The sequence below is a fragment of the Ahaetulla prasina genome, chromosome 2 (assembly GCF_028640845.1).
Source record: "Ahaetulla prasina isolate Xishuangbanna chromosome 2, ASM2864084v1, whole genome shotgun sequence".
In the NCBI taxonomy this organism is placed as follows: Eukaryota; Metazoa; Chordata; class Lepidosauria; order Squamata; family Colubridae; genus Ahaetulla; species Ahaetulla prasina.
Window position 1 is genome coordinate 50,059,141 of NC_080540.1, and position 27,067 is coordinate 50,086,207.

At 38.9% G+C, this 27,067-nt stretch overlaps 2 protein-coding genes across 2 annotated transcripts in view; one reads left to right on the forward strand and one right to left on the reverse strand.

The window, feature by feature from the left end:
• The first annotated feature begins 1,024 nt into the window (after positions 1 to 1,024).
• Positions 1,025 to 9,162, forward strand: LOC131193275 (histone-lysine N-methyltransferase SETMAR). The gene is made up of 2 exons (XM_058173285.1): positions 1,025 to 1,145; positions 7,991 to 9,162. Exons 1-2 carry the CDS (start codon positions 1,071 to 1,073, stop codon positions 8,771 to 8,773), a joined length of 858 nt encoding a protein of 285 aa, XP_058029268.1. The 5' UTR covers positions 1,025 to 1,070; the 3' UTR covers positions 8,774 to 9,162.
• Positions 9,163 to 19,753: 10,591 nt separating this feature from the next.
• The window catches only part of SUMF1 (sulfatase modifying factor 1), an 85,503-nt gene continuing 78,189 nt past the window's right edge, over positions 19,754 to 27,067 (reverse strand). Inside the window, exons 8-9 of the mRNA XM_058168502.1 lie at positions 26,300 to 26,359; positions 19,754 to 21,938 (exon numbers count right to left, since the gene is read on the reverse strand). Of these exons, the coding sequence (XP_058024485.1) occupies positions 21,825 to 21,938; positions 26,300 to 26,359 (174 nt within the window). The 3' untranslated portion in view covers positions 19,754 to 21,824. The remainder of the gene's footprint in view (positions 21,939 to 26,299; positions 26,360 to 27,067) is intronic.

Consider the following 27,067-nt stretch of genomic DNA (forward strand, 5'->3'; position numbering starts at 1 on the left):
ATTGTAGAGACAATGTATTATGACTTGATAAGAGCTCCCCAGGAGACAGAAACTTACCCCTGAGCCAAAAATCCTATCAGGAGACAGGAACATCGGCCCAAGGTGAAAATTACAAGTAAATAAGAAAAGATATCAGAGGATGGACGGAAATTGCCAAGATGACCCTTAAAGGTGTAAAACAACTAAAAGGACAAAGGGGGTAAGGGGGGAATTTCTTAGGCGTGGCGTGCATTGTGTAGGAGTATAAAATGTGTAGCTTGAAAACTGCTTCTTGCGCTCTTTGAACTCAATCCAATTGGGAAGAGTCTAAGAGGCCGCGCTTGCAACCGCTTTCTTTTAAAAAAATTTCATATTTTTTTACAATAAATCTTTGATTTTGTTAATCAGACTTGTCTTGGAGTTGTGAGTATCAAATTTGGGTTTTAAATCTCACAACCTCACCCCATTCCTAAGAGATCTGTAAGAGGCATGCATAACAGCACCAGCGCGCCTACCTTCCCTGTCCTAATGTTCCCTTTAGTAGTATTCATTTTATGTATTGAATTCATGCTTATACTTATATATATTATTTAATATGTATTCAACAAAATAAATAAAATAAAATAATAAATAAACATTTCCAGATAAAACCGCGCCTTCTCCTCCTCTACATCCATCTTTTCCAGCAAAAGGAAAGTGTCAAAGGAAAGGGGCGTGCATAAGAGCACAAAAGTGCCTACCGTTCCTGTCCTATTGTTTCTTTTCATTTTATCCAATTAATATAGTTATTGCATACTTATGCTCACATATATGCTTATATATTATATAGCTATTTCATTTCATGTTAATGTCTATATATACTGATATGACAAATAAAAACAAACAAAACCAGAAGCAACGTACTCTGCACTACTCTATTAAATTGGTCCTGAAAAGACACCGAGGGACGTTCCCAAAGTTCTTCCCTTTTGCCATTGGCTGAAGCTCGCTATTGGTAAAACGAAACTGGCATGGGAGCCAATCCCGGCAGAAAGGGCGGGGCAAAGGAAGGCCGAAGGGACTGCCTTTTTCCCCGCAACTGGAGACTGACTATGGACGTGAGTCGCGGTTTGGAGCCTCTGCCGGTGTCCGTGTGGCCGCGGTTGGAGGAACTTCCTGCTTTCCAGGTGAGAGAGGAGAAGCAGAAGGAGCTGAGCAAAAACTCAGCAGCAGCCGGCGGGCAGGGACCGATAGAAAGCTATGCTTTGTAGTACAGAATGTAGGGCTTTTTAAAACTGCGGCGGTGGCATCGAAAGGGACGCTGGGAATTAGAGTTTTCTGTAGGCTGGTGGTTCCTATATCTGCAGCGGAAGCCGTAAGCTTCTGAAAACTACAATGCCTAGAATTCAGTAGTCGTGGGGCGGGGGCGGAGAATGGAACTGTGTTCACGTTCCGTGTTTGCGTGAAGGGCGCTTTTAACGCACCTGCGAGAGTAAGTCCCAAAGGTGCTTTGTCAAGGAGGCAACTGGACTTTCGGGTTTTTCTAAGACGTTTCGCTTCTCACCCGAGAAGCTTCTTCAGCTCTGGATGGATGGTGGGGAATGGAAGGATTTATACATTATAGCTTCTTAGATGAGAAGCGAAACGTCTTCAAAGAAAAACCCAGAAAGTCTGTTGCTTCTTGAAAAAGCACTTTTGGGACAACCATGACCTGGATGACTGAGAATCTTCATAGAAGTTCTGCCATAGAAAGGAGATCCTGTTTCAAAAAGAGTCAAGGACGATGTCAAGGACGAGTCAAGGAAGATTTTGGACGATGACTCCCCCCCCCCCCACTTTATGTTTCTGAGTTTCAGTTATTCCCGGGTTTTCTATACCACTCCCATGCAGAGATACATGTGTATATATGTGTGTCTCCTTTCATCTTTTGTGATCACCGACTTTCAATGATCCGTATAACAAACAGGAAGAAAAAGGATATCCGAAGCCAAAGACATCAAAGGAAGCTTAAGAGTTTCTCCTGATTATATATTCCACTGAGTTAACTGGTTTTCACACTTCTGGATACTATCAGAGAAATGCATAGGGTTTGAAAAACCACCACATGGCAAAAACCTATCTTTTTTAGAAAAGCAATAAAACTACCAGTTGATAAGGTGGTTCTGAAACGTCTTTGTAAGCAGCTTGAGGGTGATAGATTGATCAAACTCCATTAATAAAAGTAGATTTCAGATGTTCATTAGTCAAGAGTAGATTAGGTTACATGTATCTGTAGAGCCTAGGTTATTTTATTTTATTGAATTAAAATATTTTTAAATGTTTGAAAACACTAAAAGTGTTTGAAACATTTTAAAGAAAGTATACACTGAAAATAATTACCTCAGTCTTAACATACCTTAAAAGTGCAGTTCAATTCCATTCTTCAATTTTTCTTGCACTGCTTTGCAAATAGTTTATTCATTAGATCTATGATTTGGTTTGTAGTACAGTCTCCTATTTTTCTCCAGCAACAAATTTGTGGGGTGTTAGGGTAGAGAGCGAGTGACTGGTCCAACCAATCTTCTTGCCATTGTCACCCAACAAACTTTCATGCCTAAAGTGAAACTAGAACTCATTGTCTCCTAGTTTCTAGCCTGGTCCCTTAACCACCAGACCAAACTGGTTTGCTTAGTGGTTGTATGAGGGGCATAAATTCAAAATATGGTTTTCATTATATCTCTAATGTATATTTTTGATGCAGACGATAAAGAAACTTTATATCACCCTTTGTGAAAAAAAGTCCGTTTTGCTTTCCTTTGAGTGGTAATGTAAGTTGTGTAATCCATAAAATCCATTAGATGTCACTCTTGTTCTGGCAAAACTCTTGTATGCTGTTACCTCAAGAAATGTTTCCCTGCAAGTTTCTATTGAAATAAATACTGTATGAAGTATTTTAATGTAAGATTTTTAATGTGATTAAATGTCCTTAATATAAAAGTTGAAAAAAAAAAGATTTTGTATTTATATGTGACTGACCATGACTGGGCTCAACTAAGAAGAGGTGGGCATGGTCTGTACTTGGATGAGAAAAATATACAACTGGATATCAGCATACTGATATTTACTCATGTTTCATCAGATGATCTCACCTAGCACCTTCATGTCAGGCTTAACTGCAAGGGGAAAGTGTTGAACCCCAAGAAACCCTATAGTGCAGTGCCCTCAAATTATATATCACCTCTATGCCTGCCCCCAGCACTGGATGGAACTAGTCCCAGGAAAGAGAACAATACTTCCCAACTCTCAGTACCTATAGCTAGTCAAAAAAGAGATTATTTCAGGTGGTTCTGAAAAATGCTAAGGGGTCATGGGTACCACTTTCTTTCTGGTTTCACCAGAAGTAATCCACAAGCATCACCATCAATGCTATCTAAGTTCTATACTGAAAAGTTGAAAGCTATGTGGAACAATAGCAATAGTACTTAGACTTTTATATACTGCTTTACAACCCTCTAAGCAGTTTACAAAGTCAGTATATTTCCCCAATAATCTGGGTCCTCATTTTACTGACCTCAGAAGGATGGAAGGCTGAATCAACCTTGAGCTGATGGGGTTCGAACTGCCAAACTTCTGGCAATTGGGACCCAGCTGTATTAGCCTGCAGTACTGAATTCTAACCACTGTGCAACCATGGTTGCTATAGCTTGTTGCAAAGCAGGGGTGTCAAAGTTACACAATCACGGCGTCATGTGACATATTGGGACTTTTTTCCCCTTCGCTAAACCGGGCGTGGCCAGCAATGACACATCCGGCCTCTGGGCTGGGAGCTTGACAGCCCTGTTTGAAAGGAATAACTTTGAACGATATATGCAGGAACAGTTAAGGGATATAAAGAGTCTCTGTCCTGGAAAAAAGGACAGACTCAGAATAATCTCAACTTAGGTCTTGATGATGTAAGAGGAAACAGGAAAGTTGTGGCAAGTTTCCAAGCTTCTGTGATTTTATCAACAAAGTTGCATTCCTGTACTCCTTGTGCTGCTTCTTGACTTGGCCTACCTCAAACAACTGATACTTATTAAGGAGAGGACACACAGTGCCAGTTTCAATGCAGGTGGAACCACGTATTTACTCAAAAGTGAATTCACCACTGCTTAGACCCAACTACATGTCTCTGTTCTGTCCCCCTCCACAGTCCGGGAGACATGCGCGATGATTTAATTAGCCAGCAACTATCAGCTCTGGCAGCAAACTAGCGAGCGTCTGCCAAGTGTCTCTGTTATCTCACTTGATGCCGATGAGTCAGCCAGGAAACCAGGAACAAACAGGACTTCAGCTCTAATTCTCCCTCTAAGCAGTTGATTTGCTTGCCACGAAGTGGTATAGCAGCCCTTGCTGCTTTTATATCCTGTGGGGTGTGGCTCCATGACTCAGCACTTCCTAGGCCTGCCCCACCCCTGCTTCTGTTGTTCCCGCCTCTGCTGCCTACGAAACCTAGGGTCCAGCCTGGCCTGATTGCCATCAGCCGGGTCTGGAAGCGTGGCCTGGGGGGGGGAAGAGTCAGGGGACGGAGGCCTCGTTATCTCCTCCACCTGGCCTGCCTCTGGCTCCTGGAGCTAAGCCAGCGAAGCCGGTGCTCCAGAGGTAAGTACTGATGGCCCTTCCCCCTTACTTTCTTGCAGGGGGCCCGGCTCGGGGGGCACAGACACAACAGTCTCTCTGGTGGCTTTGACCAGTTTGGAGAAATGTGAATCTTATCTGCTTATTGATGCTTATCTAACATCATCAAGAATAATCTTTCTCAATACTCAAGCTCCTAGAAAACAGAAGGTCTGTTCGGATGGAGTCCAGTTCAGAACACATATGAGCAATTTTGTCCATTGATTTCTTGAAATAGTTTGCACAATATTCAAGTTCAAATTCAAGTATTTTTCAGTCCTTTCTCTCCTAAACATGACTGCCTGCTAACATGGATGCAAAGGTCAGCCAATTTGGTGTAGTGATTAAGGCATCAGACTAGAAACCAGGAGATCAAGAGTCCTGGCCCCACTTTAGGCATGAAGCTAACTTTGTGACTTTAGGGCAGTCACTCAGTCCTAGAAAGCAGGCAATGGCAAACCACTTCTTGCCAAGAAAACTGCCTGGACTAGTCCCAGCTACCTGGAGTAGTCCAGGCAGTCCTCAGGAATAGACAGTGAAGGCATTCCCACCCATGGATGCATTTTCTGCATGAGCAGAAATATATTTAGGCTTCCCTTATTGTTACAACATAGTCCTTAGTACTGGCTTTTACATATGTTGGATTGGCTACTTATCTTTCTGTAGCAGTACTTTAGGTGTGTCTTCTGATGTTTCATTTACCAGAGCTCATTTGTGCATCAAGGTAACCCCTAGGGTTGATGTATAATGGAGAGGACATTAGGAGCAATCTAATTAAACTTTCATTCCAAGTAGAGACTACAGCTTTAGTTAATAAGAGTGTCAGAAAATTTACCAAGATACTTTTGAAACCCAGTTGGATTTATCAAATGAATAGATCCTTACATATGATAAAATCCTGGGCATTTTTTAAATCTTTATTTCTGTGACATCAGCATTTTTGGAAACTAAGATTCACCATATAACAAACATAACTGCCTTTCTTTAATATCCTTGGTTATTATTTTCAAACCATCACCCAGTCTAAATGTACACGGTTGCTTTACAATAGCGCTGAGACTTATATGCTGCTTCACAATGGTTTTTACAGCCATCTCTGAGCGGTTTACAGAGTCATCCTATTGCCCCCAACAATCTGGGTCCTCATTTTACCAATCTCAGAAAGATGGAAGGCTGAGTCAACCTTGAGCCTGGTAAGATTCGAACTGCTAAATTGCAGGCAGTCAGCAGAAGTAGCCTGCAGAACTGCATTCTAACCACTGCCCCACCATAACTCTTTTAATGTTCACTTCAGTCACAGTAAATCACAGTAAATCATTTAGAATCCTTCCATGAAGAAATGGTGAATTAGTAGAAACCTGTTAAAGCAGTGCATTCTCACAGTACTGTTTTCATGCATATTAAACCAGTTGTAATTTCGTTTTACATCTCCCCATTTGTGATTTCTTTTCAATATGAGGAATAACAACTTTTTCAAAGTTTTTCTTTCTGTAATTAAAGGATACATTTGTTATCTAAAATGTCTGAAATCCTATCACATAAAATTAGAAACGAGATTTGGTAGGCTGGCAAGATAATTTTATTCTTGCTTCAGCTAATAAGCTACTTTAGAGGAATTAAATTATGAATGCATCCTCAATTGAGCCCTGTGGGTAAGCATCTGCATAGTAAGAAATAAATTCTGTAGAAATTATGCTGGAAGCAAGGGAGGAAAATGTTAAAATGACAATTATCTAGTTTGTTTTAGACTACTGCCAAGTAGCAAACTGATATTGGTTTAAAAAGAGGAACATTTTCTTCTGTGGTTACTGGACATAATTTGTTCTTAATATCACCAAAATCTGTTCTCATCGTAGACAGGTACTCAATTTCTCTGTGGAAGTTGCCATAATAAAATAAATAGCATTGTATATAAGCACAACAGAGATGGTGATAGACTATCTAGAAATGGATGGTCTCTTAAGAGATTTCATCATTAATTAATTTTTTATCACTTTTTAAATCATCTCATATAGATATAGATATATGCATATACATACATAACACACACACACACATATATATATATATATTGTATATATATTTGTTTTCTATATTTATATATATATATATTTATATATATATTTATATTTATATATATATATATATTTATATATATATTTGTATATATAATGTATATATGCGTGTGTTCACCCATTTTTGAACTGCATATAAATTGTCATAATACATTACAATACATGACATTTTATGTAAGTAAAACAGATGTTAATAGGTCTATAGGGGTAGATGGTCTCTTAAGATATTTCTATTTTATCCACTTTTTAAATCTAATGTATATAATCGCTCATTCTAAACATTGCATGCGCTGATAGGTATTTCAGCAAAGGTAGGGACAATTTTTGTAGACATTATTAAAAAGAAGGACTAGAGGTGACATGAAAGCAGAGTTCCAATATTAGAGGAGCTGCCACAAAGAAGAAGGTGTCAACCTATTTTCCAAGGTACCAGAAGGCAAGACAAGAAACAATGGATGGAAAGTAATCAAGGAGAAATTTCCTAACAGTGAGAAACAATAAACCAGTGGAACAGCTTGCCTTCAGAAGTTGAGGGTCCTTTATCATTTATGTCGTGTCCCACTCCTCCGCTGACGGCCGGGTCAGGGAAATCCGAATCAGGCTTGCCTCTGCAGCTCTGCCCAAAGTCCTAGCAAAGTCCTCAGAGCAGGCAGGAGACCAGAAAGTGACTTCAGCAAGATAAGTTCGACTTTGCCTGACTCAGAGACTGCCAGAAAGCAGATCCTTTATATAGGCCATGGGGTGTGGCTCCATGACTCAGCACTCATTAAGGCCTGCCCCTCCCTTCCTTCTGTTGCCTCCGCCTATCCAGTCTTCTGATGCGAGGGTCACTCCAATCAGCAGCTGTTGGAAATAAACTTTCCTCAGGCTCACATGCTGTGGAGGAGGGGGAGGGGTCTAGCTGCTCCGTTTGCCTGGGCATGAAGCCAGGGCTGGGGCCGGGGGATGCTCCCTCCTCTGCAGCCTGCTTGGGCATGGAGCCAGGGCTGGGACCGGGAGGTGCCCCCTCCTCTTCAGCTTGTCTGGGCATGGAGCCAGGACTGGGGCCAGGAGGCATACATCCCTCCGTGTTCGGGAGCAGATAAGAAGGCCCCGGCTGCTGTGAGAGTGGGCAAGACACAACAATTTGAGACTCTTAAGTCACTTGTCTGAAATGATATAGGGTCTTCTGCTTTTGCAGGAAGATGGACTAGAAGATCTCCACGGTCTCTTCCAATTGTATTGATCTGTATTCTTTTGCCTTTTTACACAATATATTATGCCAGTCTCTTCAGCTATGAATATATAGCCCTCAAGATGATTTCCTCTGTTTTCTTTTTCAGTATAATCCCGATCATGTGCCTGGACCTGGGGGCAAACCAGACCCATCTGAGATCTCCTTCTCTGGATGCAGCTGTCATTCTGCTTCCTGCCTGGCCCCAACATGTTCTTGTCTTCACTATGGAGAAAATTATAAAAACTTATCCATTGAGACGGAAGGAAGTGAACTGGGATTTTCAAAGCCTATTTTTGAATGCAACACTATGTGCCACTGTGGAGAGATGTGTCAAAATAGAGTAGTTCAACGGGGCTTACAATTCCAGCTTGAAGTATTCAAGACCACTGAGAAAGGGTGGGGTCTTCGTACCCGGGAATTCATACCCAAAAGACGATTTGTGTGTGAATATGCTGGGGAAATTCTAGACATTAACGAAGCACGTAAAAGGATCCAGTTGCAGACATCAAGCAATTCAAATTACATTATAGCAATTAGGGAACACTTGTATGATGGGACGACAATAGAGACTTTTGTAGACCCCACATATATCGGCAACATTGGTAGATTCCTGAACCATTCCTGTGAGCCCAATCTCTTTATGGTGCCTGTCCGAATAGATTCAATGGTACCTAAGTTAGCACTTTTTGCTGACCGTGACATCTGCGCAGGTGAAGAGCTTTCATACGATTATTCTGGAAGGTATCATAATTTTTTGCCCATAGAAGTGCAAGGCAGCAAGCAAGAAGGGACAGAATCAAAGAAACCTTGCTTTTGTCGAACTAAGTCATGTACAGGTTTCTTGCCTTTTGACAGTTCTTTGTTCCACAAAGATAGTGCGAGAAAGTAATGCTGAAGGAAAAGTCTGAAGGTGAAAAGAGCAGCTGGGTGTTTCTTTTAAAGCTAGCTGCAGGAATATCCAGAGGTGATAAAATCAGCCTTAAATACACATATCCCCACACACAAAATGCAGAGATGTTTGTTAAAAGTGGTTGAACGAATTTAATTATGCACCGTTGAAATGTTTTTCCATTCAGAACATCAGTTGTAACATGAAATATGTCAGTATCGGATAAGTTGTAAATACGATATCAAACAGATTGAACAGGTTGAAATCTTGCCCTGAAGAATGTGCAAGAAGTGATGATGGAATATCAAGAGATATTGGGACAAGGGTGAGCTATCCTTTTTCCTTTCAAGCTATATTGCCTTGGGATCATTAAATCAACCTGTAACAATTCTCTCATTGCCATGAGTTTCTGCTAAGGAGGAGTCATCCTCACGTATTCTTTTTCTTAGTAGGACGATGTTCCCAGTCTTCAAATAATTTCAGGATTAGGCAACATCATACTAGGGCAGGGGTGTGGATCCGGCTGCAGGGAGTTTAGATCTTCTCTGGAAACAGCAAAAGACCGGCCTATGGTGACTCTGCCATTGAAAATGGAGTGGCCCTCCCTAGCTCCGTTTTCGCTGGCAGAGCGCTCGGGCCACCACAGGTGCCCCCAACACAAATGCCATCGAGCTGGCCATACCCACTCTGGCCACGCCCACCTCTCCCCCCATGCAACCCTGATGCAGCCCTCAATGAAATTGAGTTTTGACAGCCCTATACTAGGGGAAGAGGCTACATTTGTGATCTTTTTCCCCACAATATAATTCCACAATACAGAGAGAGAGGAGGGGTTAGGTGGGAAGTGGGGTGGAGGAGAGCTAATGTGCACTTTCTGGTTGCCATTTCTTTTGCTAACACTTATGGTTATGCCCAAGCATTGATAATTAAAGTTATTGGCTGCATATTATTCCTCTTTATGTGTTGGCATTAAAAATTAAAGGAGAAGGGGTAGCGAGTCAGTGAATGAATATACAATACAGTAACAATTATACAGTGAATGAATGTACAGTAACAATTTGCTAGATTGTTTACTGGAAAAAGTACTATATGAACTATCAGTTAGTTCATATATCAGTGGACACCTTGTATGAGCTGGTCTTGTACTCTGTGCTTAAAAATATTTCCCCCCCCCCCCAAATCCCAAAGGTGCTTTTTTTCAAGAGGCAACTGGACTTTCTGGTTTTTCTTTGAAGACATACAGAGCTGAAGAAGCTTCTTGGATGAGAAGCAAAACGTCTTCAAAGAAAAAACAGAAAGTCCAGTTGCCTCTTGAAAAAAGCACCTTTGGGACAACCATGACCTGATGACTGAGAATCTCCATAGACATTTTCCCCCTAATGTTTCTCTGGATCAAAATTCATTTACCACCTTGTAAATCTTTAAAGAGAGGTAGAATTCTTCCATGCTCTGTCTTTGTCGTTTCATGCTTTCGTTAGTTGTGGTGTTTGACAGCTCTAAATTGACCTACTCAACTTCAATGCTGTGAAAGAAAATATTTCTAAGAGGTATCGCTGCCTCTAAACATCAACTTTTAAACATATGGTATTTATTTTTGTAAGTTAAATCTGCAAACGTTATTTCTATGCCCATTCAAGCTTATCTTCAATATCAATCAACTCTTCTGTGTGTGTGTGTGTGTGTGTGTGTGTGTGTGTATTTGTGTATGCGTATATATATTTTGTATCAAGAATTGAAAGCAGCACAAATTAAAAATTTGTTCCATCTCAAAAATGGATGTGTCCAACATTTTATAACAGTACTTATTCTCTTATTTCTGATCAAACAGGTCAATTCTGTATTCTTTTCTCTTATACAGTAGTCTGGCAATATTAATTTTTAAGTTGGTGTTAAGATAATTGTAGTAAGACCTGGTCACTTGTCCTCTTGCAGAGAAAGTGCACAAATATATTTCTTAGTACATTTAACTTTCCATTTCTTGTATTGACTCTGTATACCTGGTCCACTTCTGTATTCAGGTCTTCATCTTCCCATTTAAGGCTTAAGCAACTTTTAATCTCAAACAAAATTATTTTTTTAAATCCAGTAATGTCACATTGTCTATATCTTCTTCATCTATTAGTTTAATGTTTCTATCTCATTTATATTGCAGATTCTTCATATTTTTAAGTCATCTCTCATATTGGTAAATCTTGCATTCCCCCCTAAATGTCATTAAATCAAGTTTATATCCATAATTAGATAAGCTCATAAATTAAAATTATCTCTTTCAAACTCCAAACATGAAATAATAGCCATTGCTCTACATCAAACCTCAGAATACACTGTAAGCCGCCCTGAGTCTTCGGAGAAGGGCGGGATATGAATGTAAATAAAAAAAAAAAGAAGAAGTCAATCCATCTTTTTTTTTAGTATGGAATAGCAGATATTAGAAAGACAATATCAGATTCTGAAAAGGTTGATGTCATATTTATACAACAAGTAAAGAGAAAAAGAACCAAGTATTTATCGTTCAGTTTTTAGCTATGAAAATAGTCTTGACTCTGTTTCTGTTCAACTGTATCATGGTAACTTTCCAATCTAACATGAATAAATAGTTACGCTTAAAATTTAAAAGGCATTTGATACTGTAAAGCAGAAAATATTAACCTAATGGGAGATAGTTTTAAAAAATGAGTGCAAATTCAGATATTGTCATCACCTGTAATAAGACACAAACAAAGTTTCATTTAGAAGAGAATATGACTCTTAATTATAAAGAAACATGAACAGAAGTTCATATTCTACTTCTGAACTTTCCATGATCTTCCCTTCTGGATTATATAGTTTGCCATTCTCCAGTATATTCGTTACTAAAGAATATCAACTGAAACTCAGCCAAAACTAAGTGTCTGCATGTTTGGGGAACCCCGAAACAGATGGTAAAATATGAAATATTTGAGAAAATTGCCTAAAAGCTGGATGTGTTCAATTATCACTAAATTAACTACTTAGAAACTTGGCAAAAACAAATGTTAAGATATGAGGATTTGTTGCAAGTCCTAATTTGTAAGTATAATTTGTGACAGCTATGTAACAGGCAGGCAGATAGTATCGGTAGGATAAATCTTTGAAGTGCTTTTTTTCACTCTGATAAACCTAACTACCATCTGTATTTCATTTTCTATTTTAGCCATGTTTTACATTTTTGCTGGGGGAAAAAATGTGTTTTCCCAGCAACAAATTTTAAAATGTCATTTATACTTTCTTGTAATATATGTATAAAGCCACGTGTTCCAAATTGAAAAGGAAAGGCCCACAGAGGGAATTTGTATAAATGAAATCATAGATGGATGGGAAAACCAGGATATCATGTCAGGTTTGCTGAATGTAGCTCTTATTTTCAGGGCTTGTGACTTGATCATTTTACCCATCGCTCTCTTTCTTGGCAAAACAGGTCTGGGAAAGCCATCAATTGCAGCTAACAGATGAAGACGTAAGCTAATCCTATCATAACAGTGTGGCCACCATTGCCTTTTCAGGCCTCATGTGAATGCCTTGAAGTTCCATACCCTATAAGGTGTTTTCCTGTCCTTCACAATCATGCAATTCGTAAAAGGATGAAATGCTGGCTTCTGGTTTTTCCCTTTTCCTAAGCGCATAAATTAATTAGCACTTCTTCCTTTCCTTTCCCTTTGCTTGAGACTAGTGAGAGCTGCAGAGTTCATCAAGCAACATCTCTACAAATACGGAAGCAATACAGTGTTTTCCAAAGCATAATTGCAAGTGTTTTTTCCAAAATGCATTCCAGAGCCCCTTGTCTTTGCACTCCCACACCAATCAAATTTCAATTTAAATTCCTCTTATCAATCAACACATAGAGGCTTGATTAGCTTCAGTTTGCATGTTAATCGGTGGGTTTGAGCTTGCCAAGGGAAACTCATATACGTTATATGATTGCTTGATTTGGTGAATACTTCAAAGACATTTTTCTGTGTAACATGAAGATATCTGCTTCTTTCAGGAGCCTTAAGCAGCTGGAATTCAACAATAAAATTCCAGCTCTTCTCTCATATTGAGGATTTGTTCTTGGCAAACTATTAGTCTCTTTTAAGCCACTGCTTTCATCAAGATAAAGTTAAGCTGAGTTGACTTCCAAAACAGTTTGGGGGATGTCAATAGCTAGTTCACAGAATAAAATTATGGACATGGAAACACCGCCAATTGTAGAGTAGCCAGAGTTAACACATAAAATAAAATCAAGTAATTACTGTTTATTTTGGCCATGGATGTGTCACACTTTTTGATAATCATTTGTTTTTAAATGACATATTGAATTATTTGGAGTGCTGATGACATTTAGATGTAAAACCCCTTATTTAATGCAAAAACAATATGCTTGGGTAAGTTTTGATCTAGTCCTTTTCTCTAGTGAGACAGACATTTTGCTCCTAATGTCAGTTAAATTGAAAATTAAAGTTTGAAGTTGGTTGGCTGTCTGAAAACCCTAGGGCAGTGATGGCGAACCTTTTCAGCACCGAGTGCCCAAACCAGAACGTGCATACATGTGCGCACGCCAGAGCACCGAAAACCCAAAGAGCAGCTGGCTGGCATGCACATAATAGCCATTTGCAGGCCATTTTTGAGCTGTTTTCAGACCGTTTTTGGCTCAAAAAAGTGTCTGAAAAATGGCCAGAAAATGACCCAGAAAACGGCCCAAAAAAGGCCTAAAAATGGTCCGAAAAACAGCCAGAAAATGGCCCAGAAAATGGTCCGAAAAAACAGCCTGGTTTGGGGGCTTTTTCTGGGGTGTTTTCCGGAGCTCCGGCGCCTGCAAATACCAGCTGGCCGGTGCGCATGAGTGAGCCAGAAACCATAAGAGCAGCTGGCAACGGCACACGTGCCCATAGAGAGGGCTCTGTGTGCCACCTCCGGCACGCGTGCCATAGGTTTGCCATCACAGCCCTAGGGCAGGGGTCTGCAAACTTGGCTCTTTTAAGACTTGTGGACTTCAACTCCCAGAGTTGAAGTCCACAAGTCTTAAAAGAGCCAAGTTTGCAGACCCCTGCCCTAGGGGATTGTTTCACCCAACCACTTAACTGATTAATCAGAAACAAGCAAATGCAGTTGAATTCCTCTTAGGTTCATTCCAAACTAGGAATAGAAGTTTGTACAAGCTTCTTAGTTTCATGCAATGCAATGTCCAAGTGGAGCCATCTTATTACAGAACATAACTGTTCTTCACGTTTTGTTTCCAAGCCCTTAATCATCTTAGTTGCTCTTCTTTGCACTTTTTCCAAAGACTCATTATCAATATCACCACAATATAATGTGGTGACCAAAACTGGATGCAGTATTCCAGGTGTGGTCTTACTAAGGGTTTATAAAGTGATATTAATACTTCACGTGATTTTGATCTTATGCCTCTGTTTATAGAACCAAGGATTATATTAGCTTTGTTGGCTGCTGTTGTGCACTCCCAGCTCATGTTTAAGTTTAACTAAGACTTCAAGGTCCCTCTCACAGATACTGTTTTGAGCCAGGTTTTACCTAATCTATTCTTGTACCTTTGGTTTCTCCTACCTAGGTGTAAAACCTTGCTTTTCTCCGCATTAAATTTCATGTTGCTGGATAGGGCCCATTGTTCAAGTCTGTCAAGATCTTTTTGGATTCTGAGCTTGTCTTCTGGGGTATTGTCTATTCCTGCTAGCTTAGTGTTATCATGCATATCATATTAGGTTACATATATGGGGGCTCCCGCAATATAAGTGCCATTGCTTCATGGCTTCTACCAATCTGTTTAAGAGGATTAGTGATATTCTCTAGCAAATTTGGCAGAAATGCAAAGAGAGAGGGATAAACAGTAAAATTGTTATACAATGTTCTGTGAAATCTTTTTTTTTTTCTTAGCACCTGGAAAACAAGGAACTAAATCTGCACTGAAAGTTAGGATGACTATGGGACTATGCTCCATTTTTTTAAAGCAACTTTAATAGACTATTTCCCAAAATAAGATCTCTTTTCAGGTCTTGTTCTGAAATTCCCTTCTTTCCCATCCTCCCTATCTTTTAAAAGAACAATACATTTTACACACTGAACTCTTATTATGACTCTGCAGTTGTGAAGACACAGTAGTTGTGAAGATATATCTGAGTCCAGAGTTCTTCCATCTGTGAGTTAAAGGTCCATTCTGCCATGCTCTCTAGTAATAAAACACAATGCTTCCAGTACCAGAAACTGGTGTTAGGAAGAAACTTACTTAAAATAACTTATTTTAAAAAGGTAAAGGTAAAGGTTCCCCTCATACATATGTGTTAGTCATTCCCAATTCTAGGGGGTGGTGCTCATTTCCGTTTCAAAGCCAAAGAGCCAGTGCTGTACAAAGACGTCTCCGTGGTCATGTGGCCAGCATGACTAAACACCAAAGGCGCACGGACCGCTGTTGCCTTCCCATCAAAGGTGATCCATATTTTTCTACTTGCTTTTTTTACGCGCTTTCAAACTGCTAGGTTGGCAGAAGCTGGGACAAGTAACGGAAGCTCACTCCATTACCCGGCACTAGGGATTTGAACTGCTGATCTTTCGATCGACAAGCTCAGCATCTTAGCCACTGAGCCACCGCGTCCCTTACTTACTTTACTTGGTTGATTAAATATAAATTTGTGCAAGAGACCATCAACTAATCTATCATCCTGAAGATATCTTTAAGATAAAATTCAACTATCTCATCAAGCTGTAGCATAATCTAATATTTTACCAATATTGTACATTACAATGCAATTGCACTGGTCAAGTGTACCATCATGAGACTAGCTGTGTTGGGATTTACAGATGCGTAGTTGGACTGGAAAGCAAAGTATTCAGAACTGTTGAATATATTTGAACTTCAGGCCCACTGAAGAGATTAATTCAATCCTCTGAAAAAAAGTGAACATTTTGTCACATATGTATGGAAGATTAAATAGCAAAATCACCAGGAAGCCAGTATTTTTCAGCTCCTACAAATATTCTACTGGCAACTGAAGTAAGCCTTCCAGCTCTTACGCTGATAACAAGCCAACTGTTGTGACCCAGGCCCAAGTATTAAACGCAATCAGTTCAAAAACAAACAGACATTATTATAACAGCTGAAAATTAACTCATTCTCAGCGTAGTCCAAACTAAATCAAAACAAATTCTTCATAACACAATTCTTCAGTCTTATCACCAATCTTGATCTAATTAAGCAAACTGCCAAAGGCTTTTCTTGGCAAAAGTTTGAAAGCAAACTGCTGGTCTTTTAAGCCTTATGGGAGGGGCCAATCATCTCTTGGCCCTACTCCCAAGTCGTCCTCTTTGTTTTAGCTGCTCTTGCCTTCTGGCAGCTCTTCTCATGTGCACATTAGGAACAGGCTCCTCCTGTTCCTCTGCCTCACTATATCAGCCTCTGGAGGCTCCAGAGTCCGCACATCACTCCCGGATGGCCCTGGCCCCATCTCTGCCTCCAATGCAGAGCCCTCATCCGGGCCTTCCCCAGCCTCCAGGAATGGCCCATGTTCTTCCTCAGCCTCATCGTTGTCCGACTCTGCATCCAGCTCCGCAGGCTGCTGGTGGACCACACCACCAACTTTTATTCTTGATGGTTTCTAATGTATGTGAGACATATGCAGTACAGTATTTACTGTTGTAGAGATTAGCTAGCAATGAGAACATTACAGGCTAAATATGAATGAGCAATGTGATGTGGCTTCTATCTGATGCTGGATGGAAGAACTATCATCTTCAAATCGCCGAAAGGAGTAATTCCATTATTGCACTTAGACAGACCATATTCTCCAATACTGTATTCAATTCCAGTCAATTGAGGGAAGGATTCACATAAAATGGAACTAGTCAGAGAGGAAGTCTTACAGAAGAGGAAGAAGAAAAGCAGCACGTTGTCAGATTATGTACCAGAAGAATTGCTACATAGATGGTATTGGTTTGTACCATGCCAGCCAAAGAGAATAATAGCTAAATTACAGGAAAGCAGATTTACCGAAATTGTACACAGGCAAAAAAAAAGTTCTCAGTTCTGAGAGTAGTTTAATAATGGAACATAATTGTATGGGGAAATGTCAGCTCTTTTGTTGGATGGATTGAAACAAATGGCCGTCTCCACCAATGGTGGGTTGCTACCAGTTCGCCCTGATAGGGAGAACTAGTAGCGGTGGCGGGTGGGAGGCTCTGCCCACCCACTCGGACGCTTCTGTGCTTGCACAGAAGTGTCACACGCATGTGTGAGCGCATGTACACCCACGAGCAAACCGGTAGCGACTGTTTTTGAAACCCGCCCCTGGTCCCCACTAAGGCAAGTGTAAACACAAGCATGGCCCCTTTCAATGCTCTGCCATTCTGATATTTGCCCGCAGGGGTCATATTTCCACAGTAATCATATGTTGGTACAGAGGGATCTGAATGTTCACTTGATTGCTGTTCAAATATAGATATCTCCCAAGTTCAGATGTGAACTGGAAAGGGAACAATGAGAAGACTTCTAACTGATGATCAGTATCAAACCTGTATAATTTTTCAACTCAAAAATGGGGGCGAGGGGGATTCAATCAGACATTAGTTTACATATAGATGTGCAGCATTCGTTGTGTATGATTTTTCCTCCTATTTCACATGCAGCTTAGTACAAAATAAAGAAATATCAATCGAAGCTTCTAATTTAAGCAAGCCTCAGATACACACACAAAATAAACCCTCTTCCCTGTAGTATCATGAGATAGCAGAAGAGGAATGCTTTAGTAATAACTTCATAGTGCAAAGAAAAAACACAATATGTGTATTATAATAATAACTGAAGATGCCAACCTCAGCTGTTGGTGAAACATCAGGACAAAGAACACTAGCCCTTGGCATTCAGCATGAATGCTCATTGCTGCTTCAAAGAGCATAATACCCTTTTCGCATTAAGACTTTGATTACTTGTGACATAAACTAATACAGATTTTGTAGAAGTTGTAATTTACTTAGTTCCCAGCTGGACTGACAAAAATTTTCAATGATGCAGATGGATAAGCAAGCGGTTAAGAATTACACAAATTATACAGATATTCTAATGGGCCTCTATCCAAAGGCCAAGTAATTAGAGTACTGTACATATTTTTCAGTGTGGAAACATTGGTACTTTATTCTGATGAATTAAAGACAGAGAGTTCACTACATAATGAAATGAGAAGCCTTCAGTGGGCCAGTTGTTATTCTGGACAGTTGTTTAATTCAGATAATTAGAAAGCGTTAAGTAGTTCTGCTTTTCACAAGAATTTTGCAAAAATCTACTAGAAGAATAGTATAAACATCCACTCACTTTCATTCCTAACTTGAAATTCCAGCATCAAAAATGATCCATTCCACAGGAGGCTTCATTTAAGCTTCTTATATTCAGGTCAGTTTCTCAAAGCATTGCAGGGCCAGTGTGAGCTTTTCCTTCCCTTTGTTTTCTTCCCTGGGACTTTTAAGACAGCCTGAAGAGCATTGCACCATACCCGGTTTTCAATTATAGAAGGAAAACGGATAAGCACCTGAGTGTCTGTTGAGGAATGACTTGTGTTGTGAGAGAGAGCAGAGGAAGAATTTGCAGTTGAGGGAGTGAAGCAACCATTAGCTCAAATGGGTTATGTCTATTTGTTCAGAACTGTTTAATGCTGGCAGTGGAAATGACTAGTCCTCAAAATTCTGGCTGTCCCAGCATCACTGGGGTCAGCCCACATTTGACTACCGTGCTGCTGCTGCCCATGAACCCTAGTGCCTGCCTATGCTCTCTAGCATCACCCTGTAGGACTCCTATGGCACCTATCCCCCACCCCACCGAGTAGGTTTCACTCACTGGCTTGCTTGCCTGGGACTCCTGTCTCTTCCCACTTAATGACCCAAATGGTCATGGAGATATCACAGCAAGTACCATACTAGAATTGCTGTTGCCAAGTGAAGCAATCATATGTCATGCTTTATGTCCATGTTGCTTAGCAATGGAAATTCCGATCTCAGGTGCCGTTATGAGAACTCCCTATACACCAAACTGGTCCCCAAATGTTAAGGGAGAAATTTGGAAAATAAGTAAACTTGCTAAAATTGCATAGAATGAAAAATTCCCTGGAAATGCAAAAAAGATAACTTGTCAATTGGCGATTTATACTATTTCCAAAGAATTTTTTTACATACTTGGAGCTTAATTTTCCTTTTGGTGTTAAGAAAGTTACCAGAACAGTTTAGCTATCAAAGCTATGAGACAAATACTTCTATGAAGTTCAGAACATTAGTGCTTTCTAGTTTTCATTTTCTCCCAACCCAAAATACATTTTGTTTTGTGGTGTAGAAAAATGGTACAATCTGAAAAGCATACCTTACAGGTAACTGGAGAGAGCTTTTTAAAAAATGAAGTTCAAAAGTTACTCATGTAACTCATGAAAGAATTATATAGATGTCTTTCCTTAGGGAAAGGGTACTTATGGCTCCTTGACTGTCTACCTGTTTCTAGCTGGTGTTCTTAGTCCTCGTCAAAGATGAAGGGGGCAAACTATTCTCCAAAGCACCTGAGGGTAGAACAAGAACCAATGGATAGAAACTAATCAAGGACAGAAGAAACCTCGAACTAAGGAGAAATTTCTTAACGGCGAGAACAACTAACCAGTGGAACAGCTTGCCTTCACAAGTCGTGGGTGCTCCATCACCAGAGGCTTTCAAGAAGAGACTGGCAGCCATTTTTCTGAAACAGTATAGGTTCAAGCAAGGGATTGGACTAGATGACCTCCAAGATTCCTTCCAACTCTATTATTCTATTTTAAATATGTTAAGAAACCACCCTCATTTTGTCCTTAAGTAAGTGGAAAACATTTTTGAAAACAGCACTTGCTAAAAGCTCTGAAGACAGTAATCCAGGATTTGGGCGGCATCACATTATTTACTATACTTACGGCTTGCTTCATTTTATCATCCCAATGCTTTATATATGCCTTTAAATAACCACACTTAGCCAAGGAATTCCAAAGTTTTATTAAATTCCTCCCACGGCTCTACAAAGGTCTGCTGAAAAGAAATATCAACAGAATATTTTGTAGCAATAGTGGACAGGAAAATATAACCTGAGATGCCTTTATGCACATTTTCCATATTTGCATTATACAGATGATTTATCTCAGGATTGTCGTAGTAATTCCCTGAAAAGATATTGGCAGCTACTTCCATCTGTAACCCTCAGGTTCTTTAAATATATAATCATATAGTTAAAAGGAGCCATTTAAGGAAAAAATACATTTTTCCTCACATCAGCTGGTGAAAAATTCTGTTGTAATAGAATGAGGCGCCTGCTCCACAGAGGACCCTAAAATAACTGTCCTCTTCCAATGAGAGACAAGATGGGATTCAGTGACAAGGAGTTAGAATTTACCTGCCCCAAGAGGTTGTTCAATGGAAGTTCTCAGAGAAGCAGAGACTTCCTGTTTGGCCCTCGGATTTAGCTCCAGAGCCTCAAGACTCTTGGAACTAGTCAAATCAAGATGGCGGTATAAAATAGGCATACAAAGGCTGTTGTCCTTAATGGGGTTCCTTCCTTCCCTTCCCTTTCACATATCTATCGAGCCTCCTAATACTTGGTACAACTGTCTCATTCCTCAAGAACTTTGTCACAGGTTCTTTTACATATATCCAGGTCAGTGGGCTCCAAAACCTCAGAGCGCCAACACAACCATACCAGTCTCTAGGCTACATACACATAAGCACTCAAAAAAGCTAGTGCTCACTATTTATCTACCAGTCTTCTCCAATTCCATACAACTCATGTTCTTCCACTACTTCTCTTTGTGACTCCTAACTTCTGGTGAACAATAACTCTTCTATTTGCTTTAGGCTGTTTCAGACTTTTGCAATCTCCCAAATACAAATCAGCTTCCCTCTCATACCAACAACACCTAGCTGCCTTTCTACTCAGCTTTCATAGCCACAAATTGCTGGGCTACTTAGGGAGAGATTTTAAAGGGGCGAGGCATCACAGCCCAGATGCTGGGTATTTTGCAGGCAGCTTGTCCTCCCATAGACTTATTTTATGTTAAATAAAAATTATTTTCTATTATTCCTGGTAGGGGAGGAGGTCTCCACACGTTCCAACACTGCTTGGACCCTGTAATCTTAATCAGATTACAAACTGGGGACCATCTAATAAAAACCTTATCCTTGTGAAGAGGGAGCTCTTTTGCTGCCCCACATAGATTCTGGTGCCCACAGGGATCAGCTGCCTATTGAACACAACACTTACTGTAAATATTTGCCCCATGGAACTCTTTCGGTGGGGAGGGGGGCAAAAAAAAGCAACCACCAAAATTTGGGTACTGAGGCTGTAAAAATGGAGGTCCTAGGAGGTTATCTGCAAAGGCTTGGGTCTGGAATGTTTCTCTGCTATAGCTGCTGAAGAAATCAATAATTATCAAAAAATAAGAACAATCTTCACGAAAAGCAACAATAAATCATACTAATTCAAACATAAATTACATCAGTGTATTTCAGAAAACAGATAATGGCTTATTTTCAAAATTATTACTCTTGAAGAATGTGAATTGGATTTAAGACCCACTGAAACCAATGGAACAAGAAAGTAAGATAAACATAACATAAATAACATACAAACAGCTTTGAAATTTCTTTGGATCAGAATGTGATGTTTTTTATCCCCACAAACACTGTGTGCTATTTCATCTTAATCAGATGCACTTTAAAAAATTAAATATAGGATACTTAATTAATTATGTAAATTGATCTATCATTTGATTGGTAATGTCTTTTATTAAAAAAACAAAACTATGTCTGATATGATTTAGTTCTTAAATTTAAAACAACTCAATAATCAAATGTATTTCGCGTAAAGTGCATTAAATGAAAAGGCAACCTAGGTTCTTTACCAACCAGGAATCAAAGAAAACAAAAGCTGCTGGCTGAAATATTCAGAATTTCCAGTGTCTTCTATTTTGGCAAGACAAATGTAGAATCTTTGAGTTGCATCCTTTTTCGCAAAGCCTGGTGAGATCTCTCTGTCCTCCAGGGCTGTCAAGCTTTGTCACTTTAAGTAGTCTGGCAGACTGTCAGCAGCACAGCGGAAACCCAGATTGGAAGCTGAGCTGTCAGGGGTATTTTGGCTTCGGGCTGCACATCGATATCTATAGCAATAGGACTAGGAAGAAGAACAGGATTACCACAAGTGTTCCCATGGATGAAACATATCATAGCAGCTTTGCCACGACGGCAATGCAATAGTTGCCAGGAAGACTATTAGTCACTGAAGGGAGTCATTTTCTATCTAGACTTCACTAAACATGTCCAGAATGGCGCTTCCTGTCATGACAGAAACAAGTGACACTCAAAGATAATTTGATTCTTACCAGTTTGAAGATACAGATTAATTTCTTTTTAACTTCCTCCTCACTTTAAACACCCCTTTAATTTTATTCTATGACTCCTTGGGCCCTCCCGGCAACCACTTTAATTTCCTTGAAAAAGAAATCACTTTATCATTCGAGAATTGCAGCTGTAGGCAAATAAGAAGATCTTTGTTGCCATAGTGATTTCAGTGTCCTGTCACAGTGCAGTGTCACAGAATCTATGCCAGACAGGGAGTATTTGTGGTGATACACTGAGATGAAAAAAAATGATAGAGAGAAATGCATTCTGTCTCCATTCTTAAGGCTTCCAATCTCCAAGTTAATCATAAATTGGGCTAAATGAATCACATGGAACAACTGGTTCTCCAAAGAGCAGCTTTTTATCAGAACTAGCTGTATATTTTTAGATGTATTTTGCCAGGAATTTTTCCTGGAGGAGAGGTACAATACGAGAATTACTGTTTGCATTGTCAAAAAAATATCTGATTTGAAAGTATAAAAATATGAATAAATAAATAAATAAATAAATAAAGTTGTCTAGGGACATAAAGTTTAATGGGAGCAAATACCAATCTATTTCAATGGGAGAAATTGTATTATTATTTAATCTTTTACATATTAAAAATTATATTTTATCTTAAAAGTACTGTACTATCCTACACTGAATACACATTTTTTGAATTTTCTTTATTTAGATTTCAAAACTTTGCACAGTATACCTTTTTGTGCAATTCTCTCCCCTCACCCCAAGTAATTTAAGGTTTTTGATATGGCTTACCAGAATTTTGCCAGTAATGAACCACAAGCTATTTCTAATGGACCGATAGTTAGATAGATAAATTTCTCTACTACAGTAGTTATAAATAATGAGCACAATAAACAAAAATATTATCTTTATATAAATTCTTCTGTGTAATATTTGTATTTTTAGTAACATCATTTTGATAAAGAAAACCTATGCTTATACCTGATTCTTGTCCTAATAAAAAATTTAGAAAGTTTTATGTCATATAAACATGAAGAAAATAATAGCTTTAAATATATATAATTTTGCATATCATGCATTTGGGTTTCTTTTTCAATTCTCAGGAGAGAATTTTGAATGCTTGCATATTTGGGATTAGCAAAAATATATAAAATTTTAGAAAAAAAAGAATATTGTGTTTGTATGATGCCTGTTCATACAAAGCAGAACATTTTATGCAAATATGAAATGCATATTTGTACAGCACAAATTGATTTTTTTAGTATAAATGTTTCCTTAAATAATACTTTGTCCCAGTTTGTCTGGTTGGGATTCTATTTTCACAATAAGCATTTGCTGGCAGGCAAAATAACAAAAATAAGCCAGCATTTAATAACTCTATATCTAGAAGTGTTACTTTATCTCTCATCAACTGTTCTTAAAGTGTCATACAAAATAAATTGGAATATGATCAAAATCGAGGGTTTTTTTTTAAAAAAACATCTAACAGAATTTATGCTTTTGTGCTTTTCTGATAAAATACTATAGCAAAAAGAGCAAGTTGCAGGAACTTAATACAACTAAAAAATGAGAGAAAAGATTCACTAGGATTTTCCTTTTTAAATTTAAGGAAAAGTGTTTCACATAATTGTAATGCAAGGTAAGAAGTCTTGACTATCTTTGATTTGTATTTAGCTTTATTATGTCTATACACTCAAGATAGACAGAGACTTTATGAAACTGTTTTTCATAAATATTATGTTCTATTTAACTATGCTTTCGAGTTTTGAAAGTAGCAGGAACTTTTAGCAGCCTTAATAAAGGAAACTTATCCTGTATACAGTAGACTAAAATGGGCCATATTACTTATCTCCAAAGAAAACTTTTATCCTGTTAATTTAATCAGATCTGCTAATTAATGTGTGACATTAATTTCACCTCCAAATAAGATCAAGTAGAATATTTGATCTCACAAAAGAAAATGGCAACTGTGTTACACAGAAAGTTTTTTCAATGCTTATTAAATAAGATTTTTTAAAACATTACAGAAGAAAAAGTACATTATTTTCAATTAGAATAAATTAAACAGAGAACATTATTTTGCTTTGCACAGGATTTTTCAAAAACTTTGGCATTCATTGCATTGGGAATTAGCCAAATGAGTGCATAGGCACATGGATACCTTCCCATTTATAAAATTGGCTTCGGACTTTTAAATCAGTTGCAGACTGCTAAGAATCAATATTTTTTTAAATGGATTTATCCTCAATTTTCCAGATGTTCTCTTTTTAGGCAATACTTTCACGACTTTCCATATGCTGATAAATACACCATAAGAAGAACTTCCTTCAATGCAATTCTTTCCCTTTTGTGCACCATGGGAGAAGTGCCTTTGAGGGAGGCATGAGGGCTGCAGCCCATGAAATGAGCAAGACAAAGAAAAAGGCAAAGCCAGGACAACAACTGAAGTACATTTAATCTGAATTATATTTTAAAGGGATGCATCATTTTAACTAAAAGCAATTTAATGTAATTAAATGCAATTAAAATAAAATGATTATTTATTATGTTTGTGATTCATTTTCCTTTGTGTCATTTTAAAAATCACAATTTGGCAGGGACTGCTCAAAGGACAGATGGCAACTGTGGTGAGCAGACCTTTGAATAGTTCATCCTATGGTCAAGTTGTGTCCCTTCCTGGACTGGAGAGGAAGGGTCCTTCAGATGCCCTAATCATCTCATAACTGGACAACTACAACATGTACTACCAGACTGCCCATGTAGACCCTCTGGAATCAACAACTTTTGGTTGCCATCTATAAAGCCCTTCATGGCAATGAGCCTAGTTATCTGAAGGACCGCCTAGCTCCAGTGATTCCAGCCTGTCCAATAAGATCAGAGTGAGATGCTCCAGGTTCATTCAATTAAACATATTGACTGGAAATTCATTTGCCTCTCATCCTCCTATTAAGAGTCCTACAAGATTTTAAAACATGGCTTTATTTCTAGATCTGGAATAAGGCTGCTTGTTGAGCCCCTGACAAATTTTGTATAGCATGGTTTTTGTTTTGCTGATTTGGGGGTTATTTTTAATCTAAGCATATATACTGCATATTCTTGGTTTTGTTTTTGCTTTTTCCCCTTTTTAATTTTGTAAATTGCCCAGAGTATAAGTGGACATCCTTCTAAATCTAACACAACAAACAAAATGTTTATGGAAGCCTTGGGGCTGCCAAATGTGTATCTTTGGCAGCTCAATTTCTGTGCCCCTGCTAAAAAGATCTTCACCCTCATTCAATATGGCTAGTGAAACTCTAAAAATTTCTACAGGGGTTGCCTGAGATCCTATTATTGTAATTGTTTGTAACTAAACATAATAAGAATGCGAAGAGCCAAACTGATCCTCAGCCACAGAAACTCACTGGAATGACTTTGGAGCACTCACCATTTTTCTATCCTGCCAATTCTATAGGGTTATTGTGGGGAAAATTGGAGGAGAGTAGTATTAAATAAGTAATAACAAATAGCAAAACAAAAGCAGAGCTTGGCTTCTTAGGTTAAATAGATTTTAACATATTGTTAGCTGTGACCCAAAGCAGGGACCGCTGAGCTTCCATTCAATTATACTGCTCTTGCAGTATCTGGCTGCATCTTTTATATATTACAGTAATGGTTCTGGAAATCTTCTTAGAATAGAAACCTTGGGCTGAGTAATGAAAAACCTTGGAGACAAAAACTAGACGAAAAATCAGTCTGCAACCCTAGTACTCCCCCATGAAGATTAGCTTGTGGTCCAATGTTTGTTGTACCTGTGATGGCCATAATGGTTTTTCTTTGCCTCAGAATGGCACTTTGATATTCTTTAAAAACTCTAAAAATCCACAAGCTGGCAGTTTTAGAGACTGATTGCTGGAGATTGACAAGTTCATTGTTGTCTTAAGAAGACGGGACAGCTAAATTGCCATCAAGCTAAAATTAGAAGACAACTGGCATTTTATCTCAGCTCAAATAAACTCCAACTAGAGCTTGCTTATTCATCAAGTTATTTCTATTTGACGTACCACTTCCAATTGGCTCCTGTCTTCAAATATTCACAACTTGTTTTTTATTAGCTTTTACTGGATACACAAATAAAGACTGCAGATTACTATCATCAGACCAATAATATAGAAGGCTTTTTATCATTACCTTATGGCACATGTAGGATCCACCTTTCTTCACTCGGTCCGACCCTTCTGAAGGTCCTTTCTGTGGGACAAAGGGATACCTATTATTGTTGATCCATGCAAGACTAACTATAAGTACCAATCAAAGGAATTCAGAGAGATTTCTTGGAGGGCCGAGTATGTCATTGCCCACATGCATACTACAGTTAAATTTTTACAGCAAGAAATAACAATTGCAATGTTTCAGAAAAGATGACTGGAAGATAAACTTGGTATAATTGCTCTAGCCTCAATACAACAGCTATTCCAGTTCTAAATAGTGGCTCTTCTGTCAGGTCTGCATGCAGCATTCTATTTTCGTTTCCCTGTGCGAGCGTGTAATGCATAGCTAGGACTTGATGACAATATTGAATCTGTGGTGATGGATGGAAAATGAAAAGGGATTAGCAAAAAAATTTCCTTTTTTATGCAGCTGTCAGGGACACGGTGGCTCAGTGGCTAAGATGCTGAGCTTGTTGATCAGAAGTTCGGCAGTTCAGAGGTTCGAATCCCTACCGCTGCGTAACGGGGTGAGGTCCCGTTACTTGTCCCAGCTTCAGCCAACCTAGTAGTTCGAAAGCATGTAAAAAATGCATGTAGAAAAATAGGGACCACTTTGGTGGGAAGGTAACAGAGTTCCATGTGCCTTTGGCATTGATTTCATGCCGGCCACATGACCATGGAGATGTCTTCAGACAGTGCTGGCTCTTGGGCTTAGAAAAGGAGATGAGCACCACCCCTAGACCTAGAA